Consider the following 25,618-nt stretch of genomic DNA (forward strand, 5'->3'; position numbering starts at 1 on the left):
AAGGATTAAAAAAATTGGTAAGACACTGATTTTTTGACACATATGCTTAATGATATTTTCACTGTTCAGAAGTACTACCATATTCCGTTTGATATAACTGTTAGAAATGCTACTACATGATGCCATCAACATTGCACCAAATTTAACCTGGGATATCCAACATGATTTTTTTTCTTTTTTCTTCTTTTTTCTTTTTTCTTTCTTTTTTTTTTTCTTTTTTTCTGTAGTCAATAAATAAAGTATCAATAGATAGTTATTTGATCTCCTTTTGTACTTGCAGACGGTTTGACAAATCTTTGGAAAAGTGGCGGCTTTTTCATTGTGACATGAAGACGTTTAATCATTGGCTAACTGAAACTGAAGAGAAGCTCTCAAGAGCACAGATAGAGGCTGGAGACGTGGGTCATGCAAAAACCAACCAATTTCTTCAGGTATGATTTGATTAACCCATTTCCTGTTTTTCTGCAGTGATTCAAAGTTTGCAGGTCTTAGTTCTCGGTATAGTTTTGCAGCTCATTTAAGGAGGATTTCTAGTGTTGAGTGGCCAGTGGCAATTTTGGTCAGATATTTCTGCTGTCCTTGTTAACAAAGAATATTCACTAGTTTGTTTTAAAATGCATTTTTAAAAGAAGTAAAAGAGAGGATAACATGGTGTATTGTGGTACTTCCATTGTTACATATTAGTTTGGTCTTTATTTAACGTGCTCATTAATTTCCATTTGATACTTCTGACCAGGAGAAGTATCAGACTTAATTTTAAAATCTTGTGAAAGAAATGTGATTAACCATTGAGCTGTACAAGAGATATTCCATGAACTATGTCTTGTAAGTATTGTTTATTTTGCCTGTTTTATGTTTTAATCAAAGAACCTTGAGGATGCTTTTTGTGCAATGCAGTGTGATAGAATAGCCACTTAGTTCCTAGATGTCCAGTTCCAATTTGTGTGCTTTTCATCTTGCAAGCTTTTTGAGCATTGTAAGGAAAATAATAACTCTAGTTTCTTGGTACTTTATTTCATTTCCCTCTTGTATGATTGAAATGGTAATGGGTAGGAAGAATTGATTCTAAACTGATGTTTTGCAAGTTGATAGGTTCAGCTGAATAACATGGCTTGACTAAACTCTGGATTAATTTTATAAATTACTACCTGTGCTTAAGAGAAAATTCTGTTAAACTAATCGGCATTTTTACATTTGAATTGCTGGATTGAATTAGTGGATTTTAGGTTGAAAGCAGGTAGGTCTATCTAATATTAAAGGCACAGTTTTGTTTTGAATGCAACACTAATCTACTTTTTGGCCTACAGTTAAAAAAAAAAAAAAATCATGTCTTTTGAATTTTGATATTTAAAGTCACCTTTTTAAGATTTAGGCTGATATTTCTTGCCTGTAAAACTGCTGAACTGAAAAGGAAACAAAATCATGTGGTGCAAGTATTAAAAAAAGAGATAAAACTTAAGTAATACATTAAGCTGAAGTAGTTAAAAAAGCAGGTAAACATTTTTCTGCAAATGAGTATCAATGCTCTGAACAGTGAAGAAGTTTAAGATCTGGCTTACAAACCAGAATGTCATCAAGGAATTAAAGATGCTCTTTATTGTGTGTGTAAAAGGTAGCAGAGCTCATGTATTTCCACTAGGATTTCATCTTCCTTTCTCTGTCCCACAGTTTTAAGCATTTCTTTGAAAAACATATAAAATACTGAAGAAAGGCATGAGTATCATCTATGTGACGAATAGTAATACAGTGTCACAAAGCCTTATACTTCTTTGCTTTGCCTCTGCTACATCACCCATCTCAGCACTATTCTGGTATCCTTGAGCAGGTTCAAATGAGCACTTAGAAAAAAATGGATCCATGGAAAAAGTGTTTGTCTCCTTTTTTCTAACCCCTTTCTAAAATGATATTTTCTCTCTGAAGAGGTTGATTTTTGAGAGTGCCCAGACCAAGGTAAGATGTATCATAGATGTTATAAATGCACTGGGTATGTAGCACATTTCACAGTCCCAACAGATTAGGAACATTATTTTCTTGTCATCATTGAAAAAGAAGTTCATACTGAATTGAACATCACACTGAAAGACCCTGAGATAATACTTTTTTATGCAAAAGCTTAGATTTCAACGTAGGACAAGATGGCTTCTGGTTTACATTTTTCTCTTTGACCTAGCTTCCTTCTCATCTGTTATAAATTTGTTATTTTCTTATCAAATATATGAGAACATTTTGAACATATGTTTGCAGAATGGATTTCTACCAAGATTTTCTTTTTCCAGTCCATCGAGCTTTTTTTTTTTTTTTTTCTTTTTCCCTTGTGTTAGAAATCCCAGGAACTCATGACTTTGTCTCTCAAACTCTTCATTTTGTTCGGTACAACAGACAAATCTACCTTTCTAATGAAAATTCACATAGTGTGAAAATATTCCGACTAACCTCAAGAATGTTGACGCAATGTTAGTTAACATTTATTTGTAAAATAATGTTTAGTCTGAAGCTGCATTGTTCCCATTCTCTTCATTGGTTCTGTCTTTATTTTGCTGGGTCTTGTTTGAAAAGTGTTAGGCTTCTGTGAGGCTGACAGAAGAGGTCATTAGAATTTCCATTAGGTAAACAGTTAAAACAGCTGAGCATTTTGATTTACTAGATTAGCAACTTGTTTTATTAATGAGATCATGCTGCTTAGTGAACCATATGCAGAATTAACAGGATTTGTTTAAAAATGCTTTCACAAGCAAGTAGATAGCCTTGTATTCAACAAGGAACTGATTTAGAAAAAAAATTATACAAAACATTCAGATGTGTAATACTATTTCTAGGTAGGACTACTTTGGAAAAGTAAAGATTAATGTGTTCATTAACATTCAGTAAATACATAGAGTCAAATGTTAATGTAAAAATGAAACAGTCAACAGTATGATTAGGTGATTATGTTAATATACATTAAGAGGTAATTACATTCTTTTAGTTGTATTTGGGGAGGGGAGGTGGGTTCCTTTTTGCTGTACAGTGGCATGATATTAAACAACATTTATGCATTATATATGATGTGAACAAAACCCAATAATAGAATTGTTTCATTTCAGGTCATGAATACTTAAATACTCTTATTGTGAATTTTTTACTAAGACTTTCTGAGAGTAGAACTTGTGGTGTTGAAAAGAAATATCACATTTCAGTTTTTAAGAAATTGTAATTGACTTCTTTTATGATTAGGAGACACTGGATTTAAAAGGATGTTTTACAGATAGCACATCATATAATCCCTTTGAAACATATTGAACTCTGTCTTGAAAGTAGTTAAAGATTTTTTTTTGCTCTCATTATTTTGACTGAAAGGTTTTTCTGTCTCTTCACTCCTTAATGCTGGTGACTCTAACTTCTTCAACTTCCTGCATTTGCACTTAGTTTATTTATTTTTGTGCCAAGACTGAGATGTAGTTCAGTTTTATCTACTCCCTGATGTTTATCCCCGTCTGTTCTTATAGGCTGCAGTCATTTTCCCTATTGGATCTCATTTGGTAAACTAAAGCTGCAGTTTTCTAATCTACTTTCCTATGATACCTAGAAAATTTGACTCTTATTTCCTATGCCTATTCCTCTTTCTGGGACATGAATTCTCAAAATAGCACACTATTGTCCAAACTGAAATACCATCCATACTATCATGAAGATAGCTTAGGTGCTGTATTTTATGGTTGGGTCTTACCAGGACTTAATGTTAGAATATCATTTGCGATCATCTATCTAAAAATTGTTATTTCTTGCAGTCTGCCTTGCAGTCCCAATCAACATTCCATTTCAAATTGGGAAAAAAAAAAAAAAAAAGTACAGGTTGTACCAGAAATTAATGCCAGATTATTAATGTGCAGCAAAGAAGCAAACAAGAATTAGTATTTGGGGGTGGGGGGTGGTGGTTGTGGGAAGTGTTCGTGTGCAATAGATGTGTTAAAAAGACAGCTCCGAAAAGAGGAATTCTGCAACAGTTTCAGAACTAGACTGTCAAGTTACGTTCCTGAATCATTACCTGAGAATTTAAAATTAGTGTTCTTATTTAAAAGATATAGAACAACCAGAATATTTGTTCTTTACACTGATATTAAGAATTGCTCAGTAGTCTATATTTCGCATCCACTTTGGGGTTGCAAGTTTAACTTTATTATTTTAGGTGGTGTGGGTTTTTTAATAGTAAAATAATCACAGGTTCTAGGTCTGAATTTTGAAACAGTTTCTTTGCGTTCATGATGTTCATCTATTGTGACTGGTCAGTGATGGGTAATTCTCGCTAAACAGGCAAGGGCTCAACTTTATTGTCTTTAATTTCATTGTTTAAAAATATTTATATTATATAATTACTAATTTCTCAAGTATTTGCTTTCATTTATGGGCATAAATATTAAGGATATCATGTGTATTTTCTAAGGTCACAGATGACCTTAAATAATCAGTAAAATTTTAAAATTTTAAAGTACTTAACCCAAGCCTGCAAAAGGCTTGTGTATGACACATGCCTTCTCTAGACCTTCTTTCTACTGCACTATGATGTCAGGAACTTCACTTTTTTGTCTTGTAGATGTTTAAAGCAAAAAGATATAGAGAATCAAGGCTTCAGTGCTGAAAGTCATGGTCATGCTAGTAATTTCTCTCTTTTATATCTAAATTGGATTACATGGATATTGATGATTTAATAACCACTAAGTTTAAACAGTTCTTTCTGGAATACAGCACAAATGGAATTGGAGTATATGGAAGAAAACAAATGTTTCAGTGCTTGAGGCCACATATTCTCATATCACGTAAATACAGTGGTAAATACAGGGTGGATAGTTTACTTTGTTTTCCCCCAAATATAAAACTTGTAAATATATATATATTAATATAATAGTTGTGGCTTTCATATTTTAGATTTTGTATTTTAGATTTATTTCCTGCTTTGCTGAGTGATAAAGGTTAAGTCAACAATCTTTGATTATTCTTCTGCTAGTTTGGATCCCATTTGGATTCAAATGGTTCAGTTTTGTTCCATTTGTATGAATTTTGTTTTTACTGAATATCACCTTCTTATCTAAAACCTATGAGTGCAGCATCCTACTGCACCTAAGAGAAAGAATCTAGACTCAGTGATATCCCATGGAATTCAGGTTTTTGTCCATAGTTTCTAAGGTCTCAGTAGAAATATTTCAAATAATATATGTGAGGTCTGCATCAGAAGCCTTGGCCCTAACTGAGTAAAACACTTCTTTTTCTGGTTTAAGGTCATCTTAAAAACAAATTCATAAGCCTTTCTTTGCTGAAGTGCTATACCAATGGAAAGACTTCACTTTCAGTTAATAAGGGGAGGACATCACAATCAGTAGTAAAATAGTTACTGTTTATTTCTTATGCCAAGCAAAATATTAAATACAGTAACCTTTGTAATACATTTCTGAATATATAAAATTCCTAGAATCTTTCTTTTACTGTTACAAGATTCATCACCATTGTTGCTACTACTACTGGAAGTGATAAAATATCAAAATAGTTTATCCTGAATTTGTAGTGAAAACATTTTCTTGTCATGTCATGTCATTTCATAATTATATCAGTTATTTAATTCTTCTCTATTGCACACAGTTCTATATCATTCTTCATTCCTAATTTACTGTAATCTATTAGAAGTTTTTAATTAATTTGTTCCTATTGGTATTAGGACATTAACATGTCTGAAGGCTATGAAAAATAATAAATTTAAAGTTGCTTCTGTGGTTCTGCCAACTCTTGCACAAGTGGATGACAATTCATAGCTTATATTTAGATTTAATTGTAAATCCTGGCGTTGTTTATTCAGATAACCAAATTAAATCTTATAAGTAATTAATTAGGATGCATTTTTCAAACATTTCATTATGAAACTTTTTGAAATAAATATTAGCACATGTAGATGCATAGTGATGTAATTTTTTGCATGGTAAGAATGAACAAACATTTCTTTTTTCTCTGTCTTGGAGAAAATAATGTTCTTGGACTGGATCAAACTTCCTGGTACCTGACTGCAACTGCCTCACTATTTGGAGATTCATCTTCACCACTTCAAGTGGTTATAAAGTAGTAGTGAATGGGGATCTGGGAAAGAGTCTGAGGTTTACATTCATTTCAGCAGCATTTTGTTTTGTGTGTATAAACAATAAAGGAAATGAGGGATGCAACTTTTTCATGCTAATGAATTTGTTTAACTTTTAAGGCTAATCTAGACATTTATAATCAGTGACATGTACAGGTTATACACTTCAGATTGAGCAAAATTATTCATGCTTTTGTCATGGTATAAATAGAGTAGTTAATCTGACTATGTCTTGGAAGTTTTGGGAAATGAGTGACTAAATGAATGACTCCTTTGAAGGAGGATGGTATTGGTTCTTTTGCCTAACAAAACATTTATCTGGTTTGCTTTCATAAGTCTTTCAAAAGTACATCTCATATTGCATCAGAGATCACTATGTCATATGATTAAATCTGTGGGTGCCGATGCACAGATGTGAAGATAAGATCTGTTAGTACAAATTTATGAGACTTGAATTATGTCACTTAATGACTGGTCAGCCTGGGAATCTTTCTAGGTCTTCTGATGTGAATGATTAGCCATTAAAAATGCTTACATAAAACAATCGGGGAAAGGTAAAACTCTTGGGGAGTAACTTTCTGTACATATTAGTTATATAAATTAGTACAAATAGGTTTTGTTGTGGCCCTTTTCGTGGATAGCTTTATTAATCTTATTTAGAACCTTTCGTCCCAACAGATTTTGTAAACTCTATCCATTACATACAGCTTTTTCTACATAACACCTTATTTTAGACTAAAGCCATAAAGTAAAGCCATATAGTAAGCACACTGGACAAGCCAGCAGGTTACTGTTATGTTGCTTTAAAAAGCGAACTATTCCTGGTCGGGTGGCCTGTAGCAGATCCCCGCTGTAACATCACCTGTCCCTGCCCTCCCTGTAATCCTGACCCATAAGCCCTCAGTCGGCTCCTCATCCATGCCCAGGTGGAGCTCCATACACTCCAGCTGGTCACTGACAAAGAGGAAGACACCCCCTCCTTTTCTCCCCTGCCTGTCCTTCCTATGAAGCCTGTATCCTTCCATCCCAACACTCATAGGAGCCATCCCACCACGTCTCTGTGATGCCAGTAAAATCACAGCCCTGCAGGTGTGTGTATGTCTCTAACTCCTCTTGTTTATTTCTCACACTACGTGCGTTTGCATAGAGGCATTTCAGTTGGCCCCCGATGAAGCTGACTGGCTGGAGTGGCTGGAATTCCTTTGTGGTGCACTTCAGGTGCTCTCCTGCTACCTGTGATCCTTCTCCTGGCTCTGGGCATCTATTGCTGGCACCGGCATCAAACTGGTAGGAGTGGGATGGATTGAGGTTCCCCTCTTCCGGCAACTTTGGTTTAAAACCCTCTTCACCAGCTTAGCAAGACAGAGCAGACAGCAAAGGATCAGCATCTGCCCTTAAACTGTCTAAAAAATACTTTAGCTAAATTTACTTATCCTAATTTTGGAACTCAGTTTTTGTCAGGTTGTGATGAACTGTCTTTTGCACTTAGGTGTTTGACAAATGAGTTCCTTTTTACTGAGAATCTTTATAGGCACCATTGTGAAGGTGTGTGTTTGTTAATATAAGGAGGGGAGTCAAGGGAGTTGGGTATGAGCTTGACTAGTGATGGGTGGATATTGAAGAATGGAGTTTTTGGCTAGACTACTATTTATTGTTCATTTCAGATAAATTTGTCAGTTCATTTATTTCTCCAAGGTGTTATGTTATAGAGAGAAACAGAATGTAGCAGGCATGGAAATAGTGGTAACATACTTGAGTTGTTTAAAAAAATATTTATTTCTGTCCCACAGCAAACCTCCAACATACTTCTTTCCTACTTAATATTTGCCTGTGAGATCCATCTTGCCAAAACATGTCCAGAGTAGGCATCTGTATTTGAGTTTGTAATCCTGATCCTTTGTAGACAAAGAGAAGTAGGCACTTCTAGGATGAAGGTCACCTGACCTTTCTGAGCTACCTGGAATATTTGAAAGTGAACTGTGACAGTATTGGATGTGTTAACTTCTCCAGAAAAAAATTGAATTAATATTTTATTGGTAAATGTTATTTAGTTGTTTGGGTTTTTTTTAAAGAAAAAATGAGCAGTCATGAAAACCTAAGAACCTGAAAATGTTTAAGAATGATTTTACTTTAGGTGTGCTCCTTCCTGCCTTGCATGCATATTTCATCAGTTTTTGAATATTCAGGGATTGAACCAGCACTGATGCTAGCCGGAATGTATTAGAAAGTAAGGTATTCATGCTGAAATAAATATATTTTCATAATTGGACTTGACATTTTGCCACAGTACAAAGATAAAATTCACTGAATGATTCACTGCATGTAGTAGAAGAGAATAAAATGTATGTAAATGAATTGTATTTCCAGTGTGTTCTGTGAACACCAGAACTATTGAAGCTAGAATTCCTAGGGTTTTGTGTTTTGTATTTATCTCTAAGTTCCAGTTGAAATATTTTCCACTGCGGGGGGACTTTGTAAGGTGTTTGGGGTTTTGTGTGAATTCTCAGCTGTTTACTAAGGTCTATACACTACACCTGTTCCCCTGTTAGTGATCAATAGTATCTAGTTTTCTTTATCTGTTTGACTTTTTAAAAATTAAATTATAAAATATCATTATAATTCTAATCTTCTGTCAAATTTGTTTAAAATTAGTCAGAATATTTAAAACTAGAGGGGAAGGTTAGAGTAGAAAACAGACCAACAGATAATCAGAGAGCTCAATCATGTAAACTTAAAAAAATTGGACTGAAAACTGGATTAATTATTTTCCAAAAAGTAGTTTCTTCAAAACTATTTGACCTGTTTTGTTAGAGTTATTGAATACTTTATTACCAACAATTACTTGCCAGAAAACATTGTAGATAGAGGCTACTTCTTTCTTTTGTCCCCTTTAGAGCTCCCTGAAGAACTTTGCTCTCACTTTTGTTACTCGCATCATGCTGGCTCTCAGTGGTGCATACAATTACTTTTCTTTCTAAAACTAAAAAAGAAAAGAACTCACATTATTTCAGTAAAGCTTATGGCAAAATTTCAGGACAACATTAGGTATTTATAGCAGACACTGTTTGATCTCAGTGCTTTTTTTCTGTTATACTTCTATAGGCAGCAAATATTATATTACCTAGTTACTCTTCTAAAAAATGAACACTAAACAAATATGCTGCAGCTTCTCTCTCAAAATCTAAGCTTGCAATGGATGAAAAAGGCCTGTAAAAACTACTCAATTTTTTAATCTGTTTGACTTTTCACAATCGAAGTGAGAATACTATAGAAAAAAATCTTTTTATTTTGTAGGTCTAAGTATTTTGCATCTGCTGAATAACTTCTAAATTCAAACAATAATTCTGCCTTGATTGTGATTAAAAGGAGAAATAAATATACTCCTTTGCCACACATACTCAGACTGTTTAAAAGCTTCAATTTTTATTGAATGATTAAGGATGTGTAATGAATTGTGGAGTGTGACAAATTCCAGTTTATGCATTGATTGGAACAAGAATATAATAGACCGTTGTACTCATCATCTGATTATTTAAATTTGAGATATACGTATCTCAGAATTTTGCTAATTTCAGAATGGTTTCTTGAGTTTTATTTTGTTTTTTTTAATGAAGGCAGCAAACCCTTACAGTACGTTAATCTATACAGGACACTTCTGTCAAAAAATGCTAGAAGCAAAAGAATGAAAGAGAAGATAATTTGAGCAGTTTTTCCAATACACAATGACTATATTAGGATGGCAAATATCTGCCAATTTCATAATATCATGAGGTGTCTCACCATATCCCCTCAAAAGTGGACAAAATTAATTATTATTTGTCATTTTATGGAAATGTAGCATAAAGGAACATTTATAGAGGAGATGTACTGAAACTGGGCTAGGTTCTGCTTTGGGGTGGTATTAGAAATGAAGTTAAAATATTCAGAAAACTATTGGGTTATGTAATAAAGTCATGGTTTAACCAAGCCGGCAGCTAAAACAACCACAAAGCTGAACGTTCAGTCACTCCCCCCCCCCACTCCAATGGGATGGGGGAGAGAACTGAAAATAAAAAAAAGGTGAAACTGGTGGGTTGAGATAAAGACAGTTTAATAGGACAGAAGAGGAAGATAATAATAATAATAATATACAAACCAAGTGATGAACAGCACAATTTCTCACCACCCAAAGCCAATGCTCAGCTAGTTCTCGAGCTACCTCGCCACCCAGCTCAGCCCCCAGTTATATATGGAACATGATGTCATATGGTATGGAATATCCTTTTGGTCATTTTGGGTCAGCTGTCCTGGCTGTGTCCCCTCCCAGCTTCTTGGGTACCCCGCCCCCTTCTCATTGGCAGGGCAGCATGAGAAGCTGAAAAGTCCTTGACTGCTTGGCAACAACTAAAACCATCAGTGTGTTATCAACATTATTCTGATCCTAAATCCAAACCACAGCACTATACGAGCTGCTAGGAAGAAAATTAACTCTATCCTTGCTGAAACCAGGACTAATAAGAATGTCTCTGAATTGAAGGGTCCTAAGACAAGCAGAGGGCTCTTCATGTTAATTTCCCATTAGTGTGGTGGAAATGGGAACTATGATTCACCTGTGTTATGTGAGACAGTTCATACAAGTTTATTTCTACTGAAAGCTGGAAATAGATACTGACTTTTTAATAGAAGTTATGTGATTAGTTTTATTTATTTATTTTTCATGATTTTTTGGCAGTGGATAAATATGTTCTGTTGCCTTCGATAGCAAGACAAGGTGATTCTCTGTTCCCTCTTAGTGGCTAGAATTTAAGAACATATTAATGTCAGCTACTGCTTTTTTGCTAAAATATCTGGCTATGTATCTCTCATTACGAAGCTCATCCTGTGTCCTGTGGTTCAGTCCTTACAGGTGTCTCAAATGAAAACCAAATATTGTTCCATTTTTTCAGCCTTTGTGGAGCCATTAGATTACAGTTTATTTCTGGTGACTGTAAGATAAACTAAAAATTCTGATTACAAATTTTTCTTTCTGTATTTTTGCAATAAGCATGACACCTATCTGAAATAGTTTGCACAAGATATTTTTATCAGTCATTTTTTATAGCTGAAATGGAAAAGAACATTATATGTAAATCATTAGGTTTAATAGGAAGGTTTGCTATTAAGTGTTTATGTGATGGTTTTAGTACTGGTATTTTAGTAAATTGAAGCCTTTATGAAATAATGCAACCGGGGTATTTTGTTATAAATGTGTCTGAGACTGAAAACAGCAGGAGAGACTTCTACTTCTGTCTCCAAAGCCAAAATCCTTTTTGGAGTAAAATTTAAAAAGAAAAGAAAGAAAAAAAGAAAAAAAAAAAAAAAAGAGCAATATGATTTAGTGGACCCAACTTTCCAGAGAACAATGTTATTTCTAAATTCAGCTACACTATTCAAAATCTTTTTGTCTTTAAGTAATCTACCAGAATTCTTAGCATACGTTAAAATCTGTTCTGAATGAGTGAGTGTTTGGTAGCTCTTGTATAAGAGTAGAGTAGATTTCAGGAACTGTTCTGATAACACAAAGTACTGTTGTGTTTTCTATTAGATTATAAAGGCTTCAGGACAAGGAGTGTTTGACTGTGATTGCACATTGTCTGGTGCAGGGGAGCCTTAGGTTTAGCTGGGCTTTCTCTCAAGAGCTGAGAGCAATCACACTGGTTGCAAACATTGCATTTGTGATAAATACAGAACAGAGAGTTTAGGATTAGACTGAAAATACTGATTGTGATTAGTTTTAATGATTTAGTGATTTATCTTGATGATTTTAGAACATTGTCAAAACTATATACCTCAACTAAAGTGAGTACTCTAGAATACTGAACCCATAGAATGTATTATTTATGTACTGGTTTTGAGAGAGAAATTTTAGAGAGAATCACCATTCTCATTTGTGGTGACTGGCAGCACCTTTTCTTTTGAGTCTTTTGTTAGCCCCTACATTACTACTGGGTGTAACAGGATTTAGAGACGCAGAGCAACTCATGCACCTGGGAAGGTACCTTGTGATATTGCTGCAACCCTTAGCTGTCTCAAATAAAGGCTGCTCTGGTACTTTCTAAATTTACTATCACTACCCTATTTCATTACCTCTTTTTGTGACTGTAATGCCTTCAGCAATGGCTCCTGTTACACAAGACTGATGATTCTCAAAACCTTTCTCCAACCCTGCCGTAAGCAAGGGAAGCTATGTGAGAGTGCTTCTGTGTCTGAATGCTCTGCCAGATGACAACAGGAGTGATTTTGTAAGTTTGAATAATACAATGACTTTGCCAAAATTTGAAGTCAATGAAATTAGACTGATAAACTTATCATCTTTGTTTTCATGTGTTTGCTTGTTTTAAAAAGGAAAGAAATTTAATAACCCAAACAGTACACATTTTGTTTTAAAAATAATAACAGAAAAGCAATCCAATAGTTAATTCTGGTGACTTGATGTTTTTTCCTAGAGGAAATCATGCTTTTGGAGCATAGCAACTATGACAGTTTGAAAATCCTAAATTATTGATCAGCAGATATCAAATAGAGGTAGAGTTTAGGGTATAGCCAAGAGCTTGTTGTGTTATTGAGGTTTTTTATGTCAAAACTCTGTGGATCTGTTAAAATTCCTACTGCAGTTTCTTTTATGATGGACGAGACTAATAAAAAGGGATTTTATGGTGGTCTATTGTAAGCTTTAAGAAAGTTAGAAGAAAAAATGTATCATCCTGATAATCATTTTAGTATAAAAGCAAATAATACAAAAAGGAGTACATTGATTGTATATTTTTTGTTTCTCCAGAATCTCCAAGATTTATGAAAGAAGCAGTTCCATGAAATATGTTCAATATTTCATATTAATAAATAAATATTTGTCATTAAACTGAAAGCTAATGGAGTTTAAAGCATATCTGTACTTTGTTTATATTTTAAATGCTGCTGGCACTATGTCTAGGTCACCATGATTTTCTGTGGTAGAATTCCAGTTTATTTTTGAAAGTTACAGGAAACACTAGAATTAAAACTTTCCATGTTTCTTTTCCACATATTCACAGTCACTGTTTAATTAAATTCATAAAGAAATTAACAGATTTTTCAATACTGTTTAGTGTATGACTAAACTGAATGATTTTGCAGATGGCTTGACTTTCCTGACTTTGTCCATCTTTTCCAACATCTTTCTTGTACTATAGGTGCAGAATTTCAGTGACAGCTATATTTGAGCAAAACACAGAGGAAGCATAACCTCCCCATTTCTTTATATGCCTTCAAAGGATTTTGTTAACAACTCCTTTGTCTGTGTCACAATGAAAACTCCAGGCATAACTGATTCTTTACCACTTTTCTTTGTCTACTATTCTCTTGCTCAGATCTTTTTCAGAATTGTTGTTTTCCATTACAAGAGTCCTCAAGGCTATGAGCAAGGTTTGCATTCTTTATTCCTAGAGGTAGACTGTACTTTCAATTGTACTGATGCGTGCACTGCTTCATTTGCTCTTTGGTTACTAACTGTTCTATATTTCTCTACCAGTGATGGGTCCTCTGCATTATTCACCTATCTCCTAATCTTCAAATTCTTTAAGAGCTTTATTCTGCATTCAGGGCTGATTTACTCCGCCCCCCGCCTTTTCTTTCTCCCCTAACTACAGTTTAAAATAAGAATAGATTGTATACAGATTTTGAGTTAGAATCATAGAATCATTAAGGTTGGAAAAGACCTCTAAGATCATCAAGTCCAAAAGTCAACCCAACACCACCATGCCTACTAAACCATGTCCTGAAGTGCAACGTCTACACATTTTTTGAACACCTCCAGGAATGATTACTCCACCACCCCCCTGGGCAGCCTGTTCCAATGCTTGACCACTCTTTCAGTGAAGAAATTTTTCCTAATATCCAATCGAAACCTCCCCTGACACAACTTGAGGCCATTTCCTCTCATCCTATTGCTATTTACTTGGGAGAAGAGACCAACCCCCACCTGGCTACAGCCTCCTTTCAGGCAGTTGTAGAGCGCGATAAGGTCTCCCCTCAGCCTCTTGTTCTCCAGGCTAAACACCCCCAGTTCCCTCAGCCACTCCTCATAAGACCTGTTCTCCAGACCCTTCACCAGCTTCGTTGCCCTTCTCTGGACACACTCCAGCAGATCAATGTCCTTCTTGTACTGAGGGGCCTGAGTTATCTCAGACTCCAACAGCTTTCCTGCAATTCTTGGAGACCAGTCAATATAACTGCAATGTTTACCTAAGAAAAAATTCTGTCAATGTAAGAAACAACAAAGAACATTAAGATCTTAAAATCACCAAAGTTAGGATTACTTAATAAATACTAACATCATTTTGATACTGGAACACCAGTCTGGACAGATTAAGTTGTAAGCATGCTGCAGTGAAAAGGGGAAGGTAGGAACATTGTTGTACCCTCATTTCCCCAGATCAGTTATTTTGAAGAGCAAATAGCCTCCTTGTCATATTTTCATTTGATAAATCTAAAAGAATAAGTGGGATGAATTTAAAAATCGGGAGGGCAGCACTGACAACAATGGATATTGTTTGGTGGAATTCATAGTCCTGTTTGCCTTGGGAAATTAGAGAACTAATCTAGTGATAATATTGAATGCTTTTACGAGGTTTATGTTTGTTTCTTTTCAGTTGATTGGTTTCTAGTCAGCTCTCAACAAACTTTATGCATTTTAAAGACATGATGTTTTCAGATACAACCCTTAGGGTAATCTTCTCAGTGCATTTTCAGAACAATCCTTGAACAAAACTTTTGTTCTTAATCCAATCTCTCTAATTAAAATAATGCATACATCCTATATTTTGACAGATAGACATTATAACTTATGATATATTTTGTCCTGCCTATGTGGTTGGATCATTTGCAACAATATTGTTAGTGATTGTGGGCAAGAATAACACATTTAGGAATAAAACTCACTTTAATGAAATGTAATTATCTCATGGCTGTTTGGTTTCTTTGCAAATTTTTAAAATTATCCTAGCCTACTTGACTCTGATATTGGTATCTCTGAAAAAAGCATATGTTCTGTGGCAGCGGGACTGATTATATTGAGCACACGGCAGCAGGAGAAAAGCAAAAGATAAACTTAGTGAAGTTACTATGAATATATAAGCTGAGGTTAAATTTTACAATTAATGGAAAGACAGCAAATGAAGTTATGTTCAATATGATCCTATTAAAAAAATGTTTTTAAACTATATTATAACACAGTAGGATGTGCCCCATTCTCTGAAGTTCATTTATGACCAGAATATTTGTAAAAGGCGTGTATGCATGTACTATCCCATATTTCTTACATCTGTTGTGAAATTGTTCACACTCATCCAAAAACACAATAACAACATACAAGCATGAAATAATATTATAGAGAGAAGCTCACAATATAAGCTTAAATTCTCTTTCTAAAAGATTGGAATATGGTAAAACGTATCACTGTGTCTTTGAAGTGTCCTTGTGAGTAATATCTAATGCAGAAAATAAAACATCAGTTAAAATGTAACAAGTCTAGAAATTTTAGTTTCTGCTTTAGCATTGAAGTTTTTCTAAGTTCCATTTTAACTAAGCTGCATTAAAATGAGCATAATACAAGAACTTGCTGTATCCTCTTTTATTATACATTGTAAACCTGATAGAATTGTTCACAATAGCTAATATGGAGACTGGTTTACCATTTTGTTTTGGCATAGTTTCTGTGATAGATATAGGTATTGATTTTTTTTTTTTTTTGAGAATTTTAGAATTGTAATTAAGCTGGTTTATTTCATTTTAGGGGCTTACATTATCTTTGCATTATTCATAATGCTATCAGATCTAGTGGAAGGTGTCCCTGCCCATGGTAGGGGAGTTTGAACAAGATGACCTTTAAGGTCCCTGCCAACCCAAACCATTCTATGATTCTGTGATTCTATGAAGTAGTAGATAATTATTTTTAAGTTAATATCAGCAGCTATTATATAACGTTGATTTAAAATCTTCTGTTGAAGACCCTTGACCTCAGAGACAGTTTATCATGATGGCAGAAATTAATCATGTTAGCTATGCTTGATCTCATGAAGACAGTACAAATATAGAAACTATATAAACAGGGGAGGTAATGATTTTTAATATTACTAGACTGTCATATCATAATAGCTTCATAATAATTAGGCACATTAAGCAAGTGATGAAGTAATATAACAGCAGATGAAGTAATTATTTCCAAAATTCTGCCACACAATTGCTAAAATAATTTCTAAAAGTAAAAAAACCCCTGACTTCAAAGCACTAAAATATATAAGTGTAAGTATGAAACTTCAGATTTTGACTATTATTACTTTTGACTATTCTTACTTTACTACAGTTAACTTAACCCCTCTTGAATCTATTGTTGTGACATTATTAGATTGATTGTTGGATTTTATTTGTACAGTAATATATCATTCTTAAGAGCTTTGGTTTTAAGTATCTGTAGTTTTTAAGATCTTTTTAAGATTGCTAAGATTTTCGTGCTCTTTTACTCTTTGACTTCTGGTAAGTTTTCTCAGATAATAAAGTTGAAAAAAATATTTTTAAGTGTTTTATATTAGAAAGAATTTAAAGAGAGTCTAAGAAGTAGCAAAACAGGAAAAAAAATCACAATATTAGAAACTGAAATTAAAGTCCTTTGCTTGGCATTGACTTGTATGATACAGGTTTTAAGTTTCTGGCAACAAAGAAAAGCCAGGGCAAGTGATGCCCTGTGCATTCAAACAAATTCAGTCTTGCACAGCTGTGACTATAGCAGTGAAAACTTGAGATCTCAATTGTCTGACACAAGAGCATGGACCAGTGATTTCCACACATCTGAAGGTATACATCTAACATATCAGTTTTTGAACAATGACAGATCAGGAAAGGTATAAATTAGAGTTTAGCAAATAGTAATTAACATGCACATTTCAGCATAAAGTACTATATGTGGATTAGTATGCGGTCCTGAGATGGGGAACATTCCCTTTGTGCATGAAATTATTTCCAAAGCACCTGTTCAGCTGTAACATGATTTAAAATAAAATCATTCCTATTACATTATCATTAACATTAAAGTAATTGAGAACAATGACCAATATCTGTCTTATGACAACCTCTTCCCCTCCATTCTATATTTCCAGTCCACTCTGGTTGTCACTCCAGCCTATGCAATCCTAGTGTGAGTCAGAAATGATCTGCCATACTCTATCAAGTATATAAAAAATGTCCAATTGTCATAATAAAAAAAAATATTTGAGGATAATCTAGAAATCTATAGCACTGCCTCCTAGCTGATTATGCTGTTGTCTGTAGTCAACAAAAGTCCTAATTTAACTATTATCTAGCTCAAGAACATTTTTATTCAAGCCTTACCCAAAAGCCTAAAAATCATATAGAGGTTAGAGGTTTACTGTGTTTTATGCAATCCCAATTTATTTCTTTTTATTTGAAAAATTTCAACAGCCTCTCTTTGTTAAATGGAATGACATTGTGAATGGTATTTTGTCAGATTATTTTTTTGGATGATATAAAATCAGTGCTGAAGAATTAAGTTTCTAGTGGCTTCAGTGCTTTTCTCTTGCAATTAAGTGAACTTACCAGCGCAGATCTGAGGCTGAAGCCATTGATGGAAAAGTAAGACTACCTGAGAATTTAATTTACACTTTTCTCAACATCCACAGAAGACTGTGCAGAATAAAATTATTCCCAGTTATGTAAGGATATTTCCTAACAATCTCAGAACTCAGAAAAAAAAAAATATTTAATTGTAACTATGGTTTTGAACGATTGATTTGAAAACACAGCACAACAATGCGCATTGGCTTTTGCTTGGAATAAGACCAAGTTTGATTGGAAGCTGGGCAACACTTTCAGTACTCTTTTTTTCTGCTAAAAGTTTTAAATTAACTTCTATAAACAAGCAGATTTGTGTTAGTCCAGTGGGATTTGATACAAAATGGATCTTCAATTCAGAGCTGGATTATTGTGATTAAAAGTCCCAGTGAGGTTCATATTTCTTTTTTCATAGCACAAACTGGACTCTGATCTGTTTATGGCTCCTGGGAGAACAATATTGTAGTATAATTTTCACATGTGAATGTAGCACTTTTTATACCTTGCATAAATCATTCTTTGACGAAAGTTTACAAGGGTATATTGGAAGCAAAAGCTGTGCAAGATATACACGATATGTATATAAGACATACTGCTATATGACTCAAAATCAAGTGAAACCAAACTATGCAGAAAATGTGGTAGAGGAGGCCAGAAATGAAGGCTAAGGTAATTATTAGTTTAGAAAGATGATGATGATGTGGAAAGAGTTTCTTAAAGTATAACAATATGCTAAGTTCAGATGTTTGACTTTTTCCTAGAATTTTTGTGTGTTTCAACATGCGCACAAATGTCTAATTGATTTCGGAAAGTTAGGACAAGGTGTCTTTGAGAGAGAGCCTAAGCACGCACATTTTTTACTCATACCAAAATAGTAGCATCCCTGGAACTTTTAGTCCAGATCAAGAAGGAGACAAGTAAAATCTCCCACAACTGGGAAATTCTAGGAGAGGCAATTTTTATTTTAAATTACATATATTCCATAGCAGAACACAAAGCCGTTGAAGTTGACATGAATGTTAGTTTAACTGAGATTTTATAGGTGGAAAAATCTCTTGCCAAATGCAAAAGCTACCAAAACTATTGGGCTGTTGTTTCCAGTTGCTGTAATGTGTCAGCATGGCTAATTGTTTCCACCTTTGTTTGCTGGTTGCCATGCATTCTACTTCATTCTTCCAGAAGATGGTTATAGTAGAGTTCTGAGTGAATGTGATTGTATGTACAGGCAGTATATAGGGGCTCTTAGCACTCTTATGTTATTTTTCCCTTCTACCTAGGCCTTCTTTTATAAGATTTCTGGATATCCACTCATAAATGAGTGGTAAAGACATACCATTTATATTTAGCAGAAATTTGTCTAAGAAACTGGTGTCCACAATCTATCCTTCACAGGATAACCAGAGTTTTGAGATACTTGGTCCTGTGTTGTACATGGGCATGAAAGTATTTAAATGGTGTCAAGCAAGGCACCAAAAGTAAAATATGAACTGTCATCTCTTTCTGCAACTCATCTGTGTACTTCCGTAAATTAGTAGTATGGTCAGTAGAGCAAATGTAATTTCTTTTAATTTAAGAAACACAAGGCCTATGAAGAAAATCTCATAAGATAAAATGTAGAACTCAGATTTTTTTTCAAACAAAAATAGGGGACCTTATCTGTGGAGGTTAGATTTATTGTTTATCTTTTTGAAAATGGTTTGCTAGTTAAACAGGAATGCTGAGGCTATTTTGAGGCATAATAAAAGTAATTTTAAACCTTAGCACTTCATGAAAGTGAGACTCAATGGAAAGGCAAACAGGTGATTTTGCTATGTGCTAGTGACATGTAGTAAGAAAACACACGTCTTTGGAAGAGAACATTAGAGTAAGTCAATTGTCAGATTTGCCTTTTCATCCTATCTTTCTATGTTCTCATAGAAAAGAGTTATTTCTACCATGACTGCTATTTTGCAGTCTTGGAACAAGGAAGTTACCTGATGCTTTGAAGAAAATAAGTTGTGGGTTTTTGGGAGAGATACCATTAGGGTTCTTTGCAAAAGTTTCAGGAACTCTTTTGCAATAATCATAGCAGCTACCTATAAAGGAAGCAATAATTAGCTTTGAGTCAGCCAGTATCTCTTTTATTTTAGTTTCAAATAATCAGGGCTAAGCAAAGCAGGACTTTGCCAGTAATACTTACAGTAGAAACTTGTCTTCAGTTATTTCCATTCTATCATCCTCAGTCAATTCTAAAGCTTGACAGATGGATTATTATGGTTTTTCTTTTTTCTTTTTATCTTTTTCCCAGCCTTGGTTGTTATTATCATCTGGTTTTACAGACTCCTAGGGTATGTCTGCAGAGATGGAAGTAGTAAATTATTTACCTTAAGAAAAAAATAAGAGAATTCCCTTATTCCCTGCGGACAATAATTATCATTAGATATCTATTTAGAGAGCCAAAAAAAAAAAAAAAAAAAAAAAGATATGATACAGGGAATGTAAGTGTTAGCTTCCTACTGTCCAACAATTTTTATGGTTGCAAAAAGCAACATAGTCTAAGTAGTTTTCAACAATTATGTGTGTATATAAAACCTTAGTGATAAATTTAGATTTTAGTTTTACTTCTCCGCCTAACCTACTCAGGCAGAATGACAAAGGTGCATTTGTACACTTTCCTGCTTTTCTAATGAAAATAGAATTTTTTTCAAAGTTTGTTCAGGGAATTGGTAGTACAGAGACAATTATTACAATTTTTTCAGTATCAATCCTCTGTAAGAGTAATGTTATCATATAAAAGGTTTTGGTTTGGTTTTCCTTTTTTTTTTTTTTTTTGTAATAGTTGCACAGGTCATGGTCAACCTAATCCCAGAGAGGGAGAGATTTTCCTGTTACGTGCAAAACTGCATCCTTTAGTAAGCACTACCTACAGAAGACATGTGGACTATAACAATTTGAATGACAAGGTAGAAATTAGATTACAAGTGAGTTTGTGTCCAGGAATTCTTCTTTCTTAGATTAACCCTGTCAGTTGGAAATTGCTCTTTTCCTATTCAAAGATCAGAAAGACCCTTCCATAGTTTTCCTGCATAACAATCCTATGACATTAAATGAGAAATGCTTTGTGAAATTAAGTAGTACACTCAGTCTAATTGTTACGTGCAATTAATTGAGCTCTGACTCTTCAGATATCCCTAGTTCATGTAGATCTATGCTTGTTAAATCCAGCTTCAGCTTGAATGGCTGCAGCTGGATTTTCTTTTTTTTTTCTCATAGACTCTAAGTAGGAAGTCTGCAAATACATTTTATTATTTCTGGTTGGTGGGAGCTATCCATTTTAAATGAGTGATTCATAAGTTTTCTGCAGGAGGTCTTTACTGTAGGTGGAATAGATGATCAAAGCACAGTCTTCAAGACTATGCTATAAAGACATTAACATGCTCAAGCAAGGGGTATGCAAGAAGCAAAGCAGCCTACAAGTATTTAAAATTTGCCTTTTTCTTTTCAAATTCCAATACTAAATGCTCTCTTATAGCATTTGTTTCCCTAGTCTGCAGCAGCAACTGACACTGAAACCTGATTTATTGTATACATTATTATCCTTTTTATAATAGTTTTGAGAAGAATAGGCCTCGTAATCCAGTCTGGATCAGGTCTAGTGAGTGTTTCATCCAAATCAAACTTGAGGACAGAAAGAGCTTTCTTTTGTTGTTGTTGTTGTGGAAGAAACATTCTAGTTTTATAATCATGGATATATTTCTCTAATCCGAGGTGCCCTAATGAGGAAGGAAAAAAAAAAGTGGAAAAAAAAAATCCATTTGAGAGATACATTTTTTAACACATAATAAAGTTTAAACAGCTACTTCACTCCAGGTTAGAATTCTGTAATATTTACTGGTTGAAACCTTCTGTATGTTTCAAATGTTAAATAGATCTGCTAATTGTATGGACGAAGGTCAGGGCGATTTATGCTTATGCTTCGTGCTCAGGACAATGAGATTTTTGTATTTACACTAAAGAAAGAAGCTTGGCTATACATGATACATACTTGACACGGACTTTAGATTACTCACAGTTTTCCTTCTAAAGTACTAAATGATAGAGCTAAGTGCTGGTTACTGTGTAGTGCATTCATCATATAATGAATGCATGTAATGAAAATATTAAAATACTAAAGTTCAAAGTATGTTATGATTTTTAAAATAAGTAGTTAATATAGGTAATGTGATCAAAATGAATGCTTGGTAGTTTTGGTAGTGTGGAGCTAGTTCTGATCTAACTGGGGCAGAGTTAATAAATTGTGACTACATTGCATAAAAGGGATGTCTGCATCAGCTTTTCCCAAGAGATGCTGTTGGGGAAGGTGTAAAATTTCTTCGGTTCTCCCAAATGAATCCAGTTTTGTCTTTTCCACCATTTTTTTGCTTTGTTGAAACTTTTTTTCTCTATTCTATAGTTTCAAACAGAAGATGACTACTAACTTCTGACTTTATAGGGTTTTTGTTGAAAGGATTCATTATTAAAATTGTTATTTTGGTGGATGCCATCAATTGCCATTTCATTATATATATATATATAATATTTGATATAGGTCAGATTTCCTTCATTTACTATTTGAATTGCTGTTTGTTATTTCATATTTTTATTTATTTACTTTAAATTTATTTTTCTAAACAATTTTATTACAACATAAATTATAAAATATCTATCCTTTTTTCACTGTGTATGCACAGATCCACTCATTAAAACAACATAAAACTTTGTGGTACTTGTAATTACTCTAGGTCTCCTGTCAAAGTCCATTGAAGATAGGCATTTTTCTTTGAATCAGACTTTTGAGGTGTACTGCAAAGCACATATGAAAGTGAATTTCTAAATTACTGTGGCATTCAGTAATTTTTTTAAGGTCATTAACTCCACTAACTTTTATACCTGGTAGATTTTTTTGGAAATTCTAAGAGACCATACTGGTGTGCAACATGTCTAGAAGCTAAAAATTTCATGTAAGTCTTACACAAGCAAATTTAATTATATTCAGGGAATATAATATTCAGGAAAAAAGATTGTGATTGAAATTAAAAGAACACAATTATTAGAGTAAAACATAACCCTATCACTAAAATACTCTGAACCAAAATTACATAAATTTAACATTTTTATATGGGGAAACTTGAAAAAAATTATAATGAGGAAAGCCATTCCAGTGCATGGAAGGCAAAGAAGTATTTTCATTCTTTTTAATGTAGATACCTAAGATAAGATTCATCTTACTTAATTTTACATGTCTACACTGTAGACAAGGGGTCATGCTGAACTCCATTTATAGCTAGTGAAAAGTAATAAGTGCATCTGCAACAAAATTAATCTGATGTATTTTAAGTATCCACATTAATATGAGACACATTGTGCCCTAGAAGTATCTATTTACTTTTGTTGGCTATAGAGTTTAGATATCTATCTCAGATGCAGAGATCTGTGCTGTAGACATCAGAAGTCAGATATGAGGTAAATCTCCTTGCTACATTTTCCATAAACTTTGGATTTTCCACTTTTGAATTAGCTTCAAAATTTATCTTGAAATAAACTGTGCTAGGGCAACAAATTGTTTTTATGTATGTAATTAGTGTTCTGGACAAGCATGGATTGGAGCTGGATGGTGGAAAATAAGGACGTGTCAGTAGTGTGGTGTTAGATATCAAAAGTTATCGTAAAGTAAAATCCCAGGGCAGGATAACCAAGGTATTTATGTGTTGGTGTTAATTTTACCTAAGGCGTCAGGACAATGGGAGGCACCCATTGTCTAGGACATTGGAAAAGTTAAACAGAATAAAACAGATCTGGAATACCATAAGACTAGCCCTACCCTAATGTTGAAACTAAGGCAGAATTAAGAAAATAGCTGTGTCTTTTAAATTAGTGGGGAAGATACTGCTTCTAGTATATCTTCTGGGCTGTCTCATGACCCTTATTGGATGAACTTCCTAACTACTTCTCATTAAAAAAGGATGTCTGCCCAAGACATTAGGAAAGGTAGGAAATGGCAATGGCTCAGTCTAATGAAACAGAGATCTTCAGCTGAATCATCAGTCAATTTTAAATTTAATTTTATGGTCTTCACTAATGTCTTTACTTTTACATGTAAAAGACTGTGAAGTTGATTTCAGTAATAGCAGATCCCAAGGCATTTGGAATTGATATAGCCATTCAGTTTCTTCTTCTGTTGTTTTGATCTGACGAAAAATTTTTGCATGTCCTTATGGACTACATATACATAAGAAACCTGGAAAATGTTTAATCTAATTCCATATTTACATAGGCTTTTTCTATAACTATGAATTTCATTTTCTCCTTTTTTCATTTCCATGATCTGTTCTACTGTACTGTATTTAACAATCTTCCTAGGGTACTTTGAGGATTAAAGAGTTAATGTTTCCCTGTTGCTTTCAAAATGCAAATACTGTATAAGGTTTTATTCACACTAATAAATTTATAGCCATGATGTATCATTTTCTGACATTGCAGTATAAGCGATACGATGTCAAGTTTACATTTGACCTTGAAGATGCTCAATGACTCTTCCACAGCTTTTCTAAGATGGATAAAAATGTCTATTATCTGCAACTGTATTATCTAGCCAAACTGTGGCAGTATTCTATCCCTATTATGATTTCTGTTCAAGCCTGTAACAATGAATTTATTCAATTGAGATGCTATCTATTTTTATTCACCTTCATAATACTAACACAAAACACAATGATTTTATTTATTTTATATATATATATCTTCTCAAGCCAAATTCCAAGATTTTACAAGTAATAAAAGCATTCAATAACAAAACAATTAGATTACTTTGTTAATAAATTGCTAGAAAATCATGTTTCATTTTATTTTATTTCATTTTTTGCAGAAAAAAATGAATGTAGTTGATGTTTATTTCATTAGAAGGAAATAGAACCAGAATGAGGCAGAGAACATTTCAAATACAGAAAGTGAAAAATATTCATGGCACTGTAAGAAATCTATATTAAACAGCTGTAGACACTTTAGCAGAAGTGTTGGGGTTTTGGTTTTTGGTGTTGGGGTTTTTTTTGATTGGTAGATTAAAATGTTGTCAATCATAGATGGTTTCAAGTAATTAAAAAGTAGTTTGCATTAACCATACCTGGGATTCTCGATCATCAACATCTGAGTTAATTAGGTTGAGAACAGAAATGGGCATTACAAAGTATGGGCTGTCTTTTGTGTAACAGTTTTGTTATTTGTGATATGAAATATCACTTTTTGCTGATGACCTATCCTTGTAATATTCCAGCTTGTCACACTGGCCACAGCTATGACACAAATAGAACATGATAGTATTTTCTGCTCCTGAAAATGTGGAGTTTCTGTAGCTGCTCTTACTTTCTTGCTGTTGGTGGTGACTGAGTCAGAAAGGAACCAGAAGGAAGAAAGCAGAAAAGAAAAGGAAAAAAAAAAAAATTAAACCAACCCACAGGAAGAATCTGCCTTCAGTGACTTAACTGGCTGTAATTTGAACAGCACCGTATTTACTGTAAGATAAAGCCTTATAGTCTCCATTTTTGCTAGTGAAAAAATGCAGATTTTTTTTTTTTTTTTAAAAACAATCTTACATTCTGTTAGGAGGCAATTGAATTATCACTGCCTTATTCTTGAATCTAACCCCATGTTTCACTATGATCATATTCACTTGGTCATCATCTTTCAGCAATGTGTACACGTTTTTCTTATTGGATACTCCAGATAAGTAAATTTCATGTTGTCTTTAATAGATGGATAATCAGGGAAAGGACACAGGATTTTCAAAGGCGTCTGAGAAAGCAAGGGGCTAAAAGATCATCAATTCCACTGAGATAAGAGTACTTAACTCCTTTAGATTCTTTGAAAATCATGAATAAACAGACTAAC

At 33.8% G+C, this 25,618-nt stretch overlaps 1 protein-coding gene across 7 annotated transcripts in view; it reads left to right on the forward strand.

Annotated features, from left to right (window-relative positions):
* The window catches only part of DMD (dystrophin), a 1,313,294-nt gene that overhangs the window by 707,980 nt on the left and 579,696 nt on the right, over positions 1-25,618 (forward strand). For all 7 annotated transcript variants that reach the window (XM_054840966.1, XM_054843533.1, XM_054803063.1 and 4 more), the window contains one exon: positions 281-431. In XM_054840966.1, coding sequence (XP_054696941.1) covers positions 281-431 — 151 coding nt within the window. The remainder of the gene's footprint in view (positions 1-280; positions 432-25,618) is intronic.

Source organism: Grus americana, chromosome 1 (genome assembly GCF_028858705.1).
Source record: "Grus americana isolate bGruAme1 chromosome 1, bGruAme1.mat, whole genome shotgun sequence".
NCBI classification, from domain to species: Eukaryota; Metazoa; Chordata; class Aves; order Gruiformes; family Gruidae; genus Grus; species Grus americana.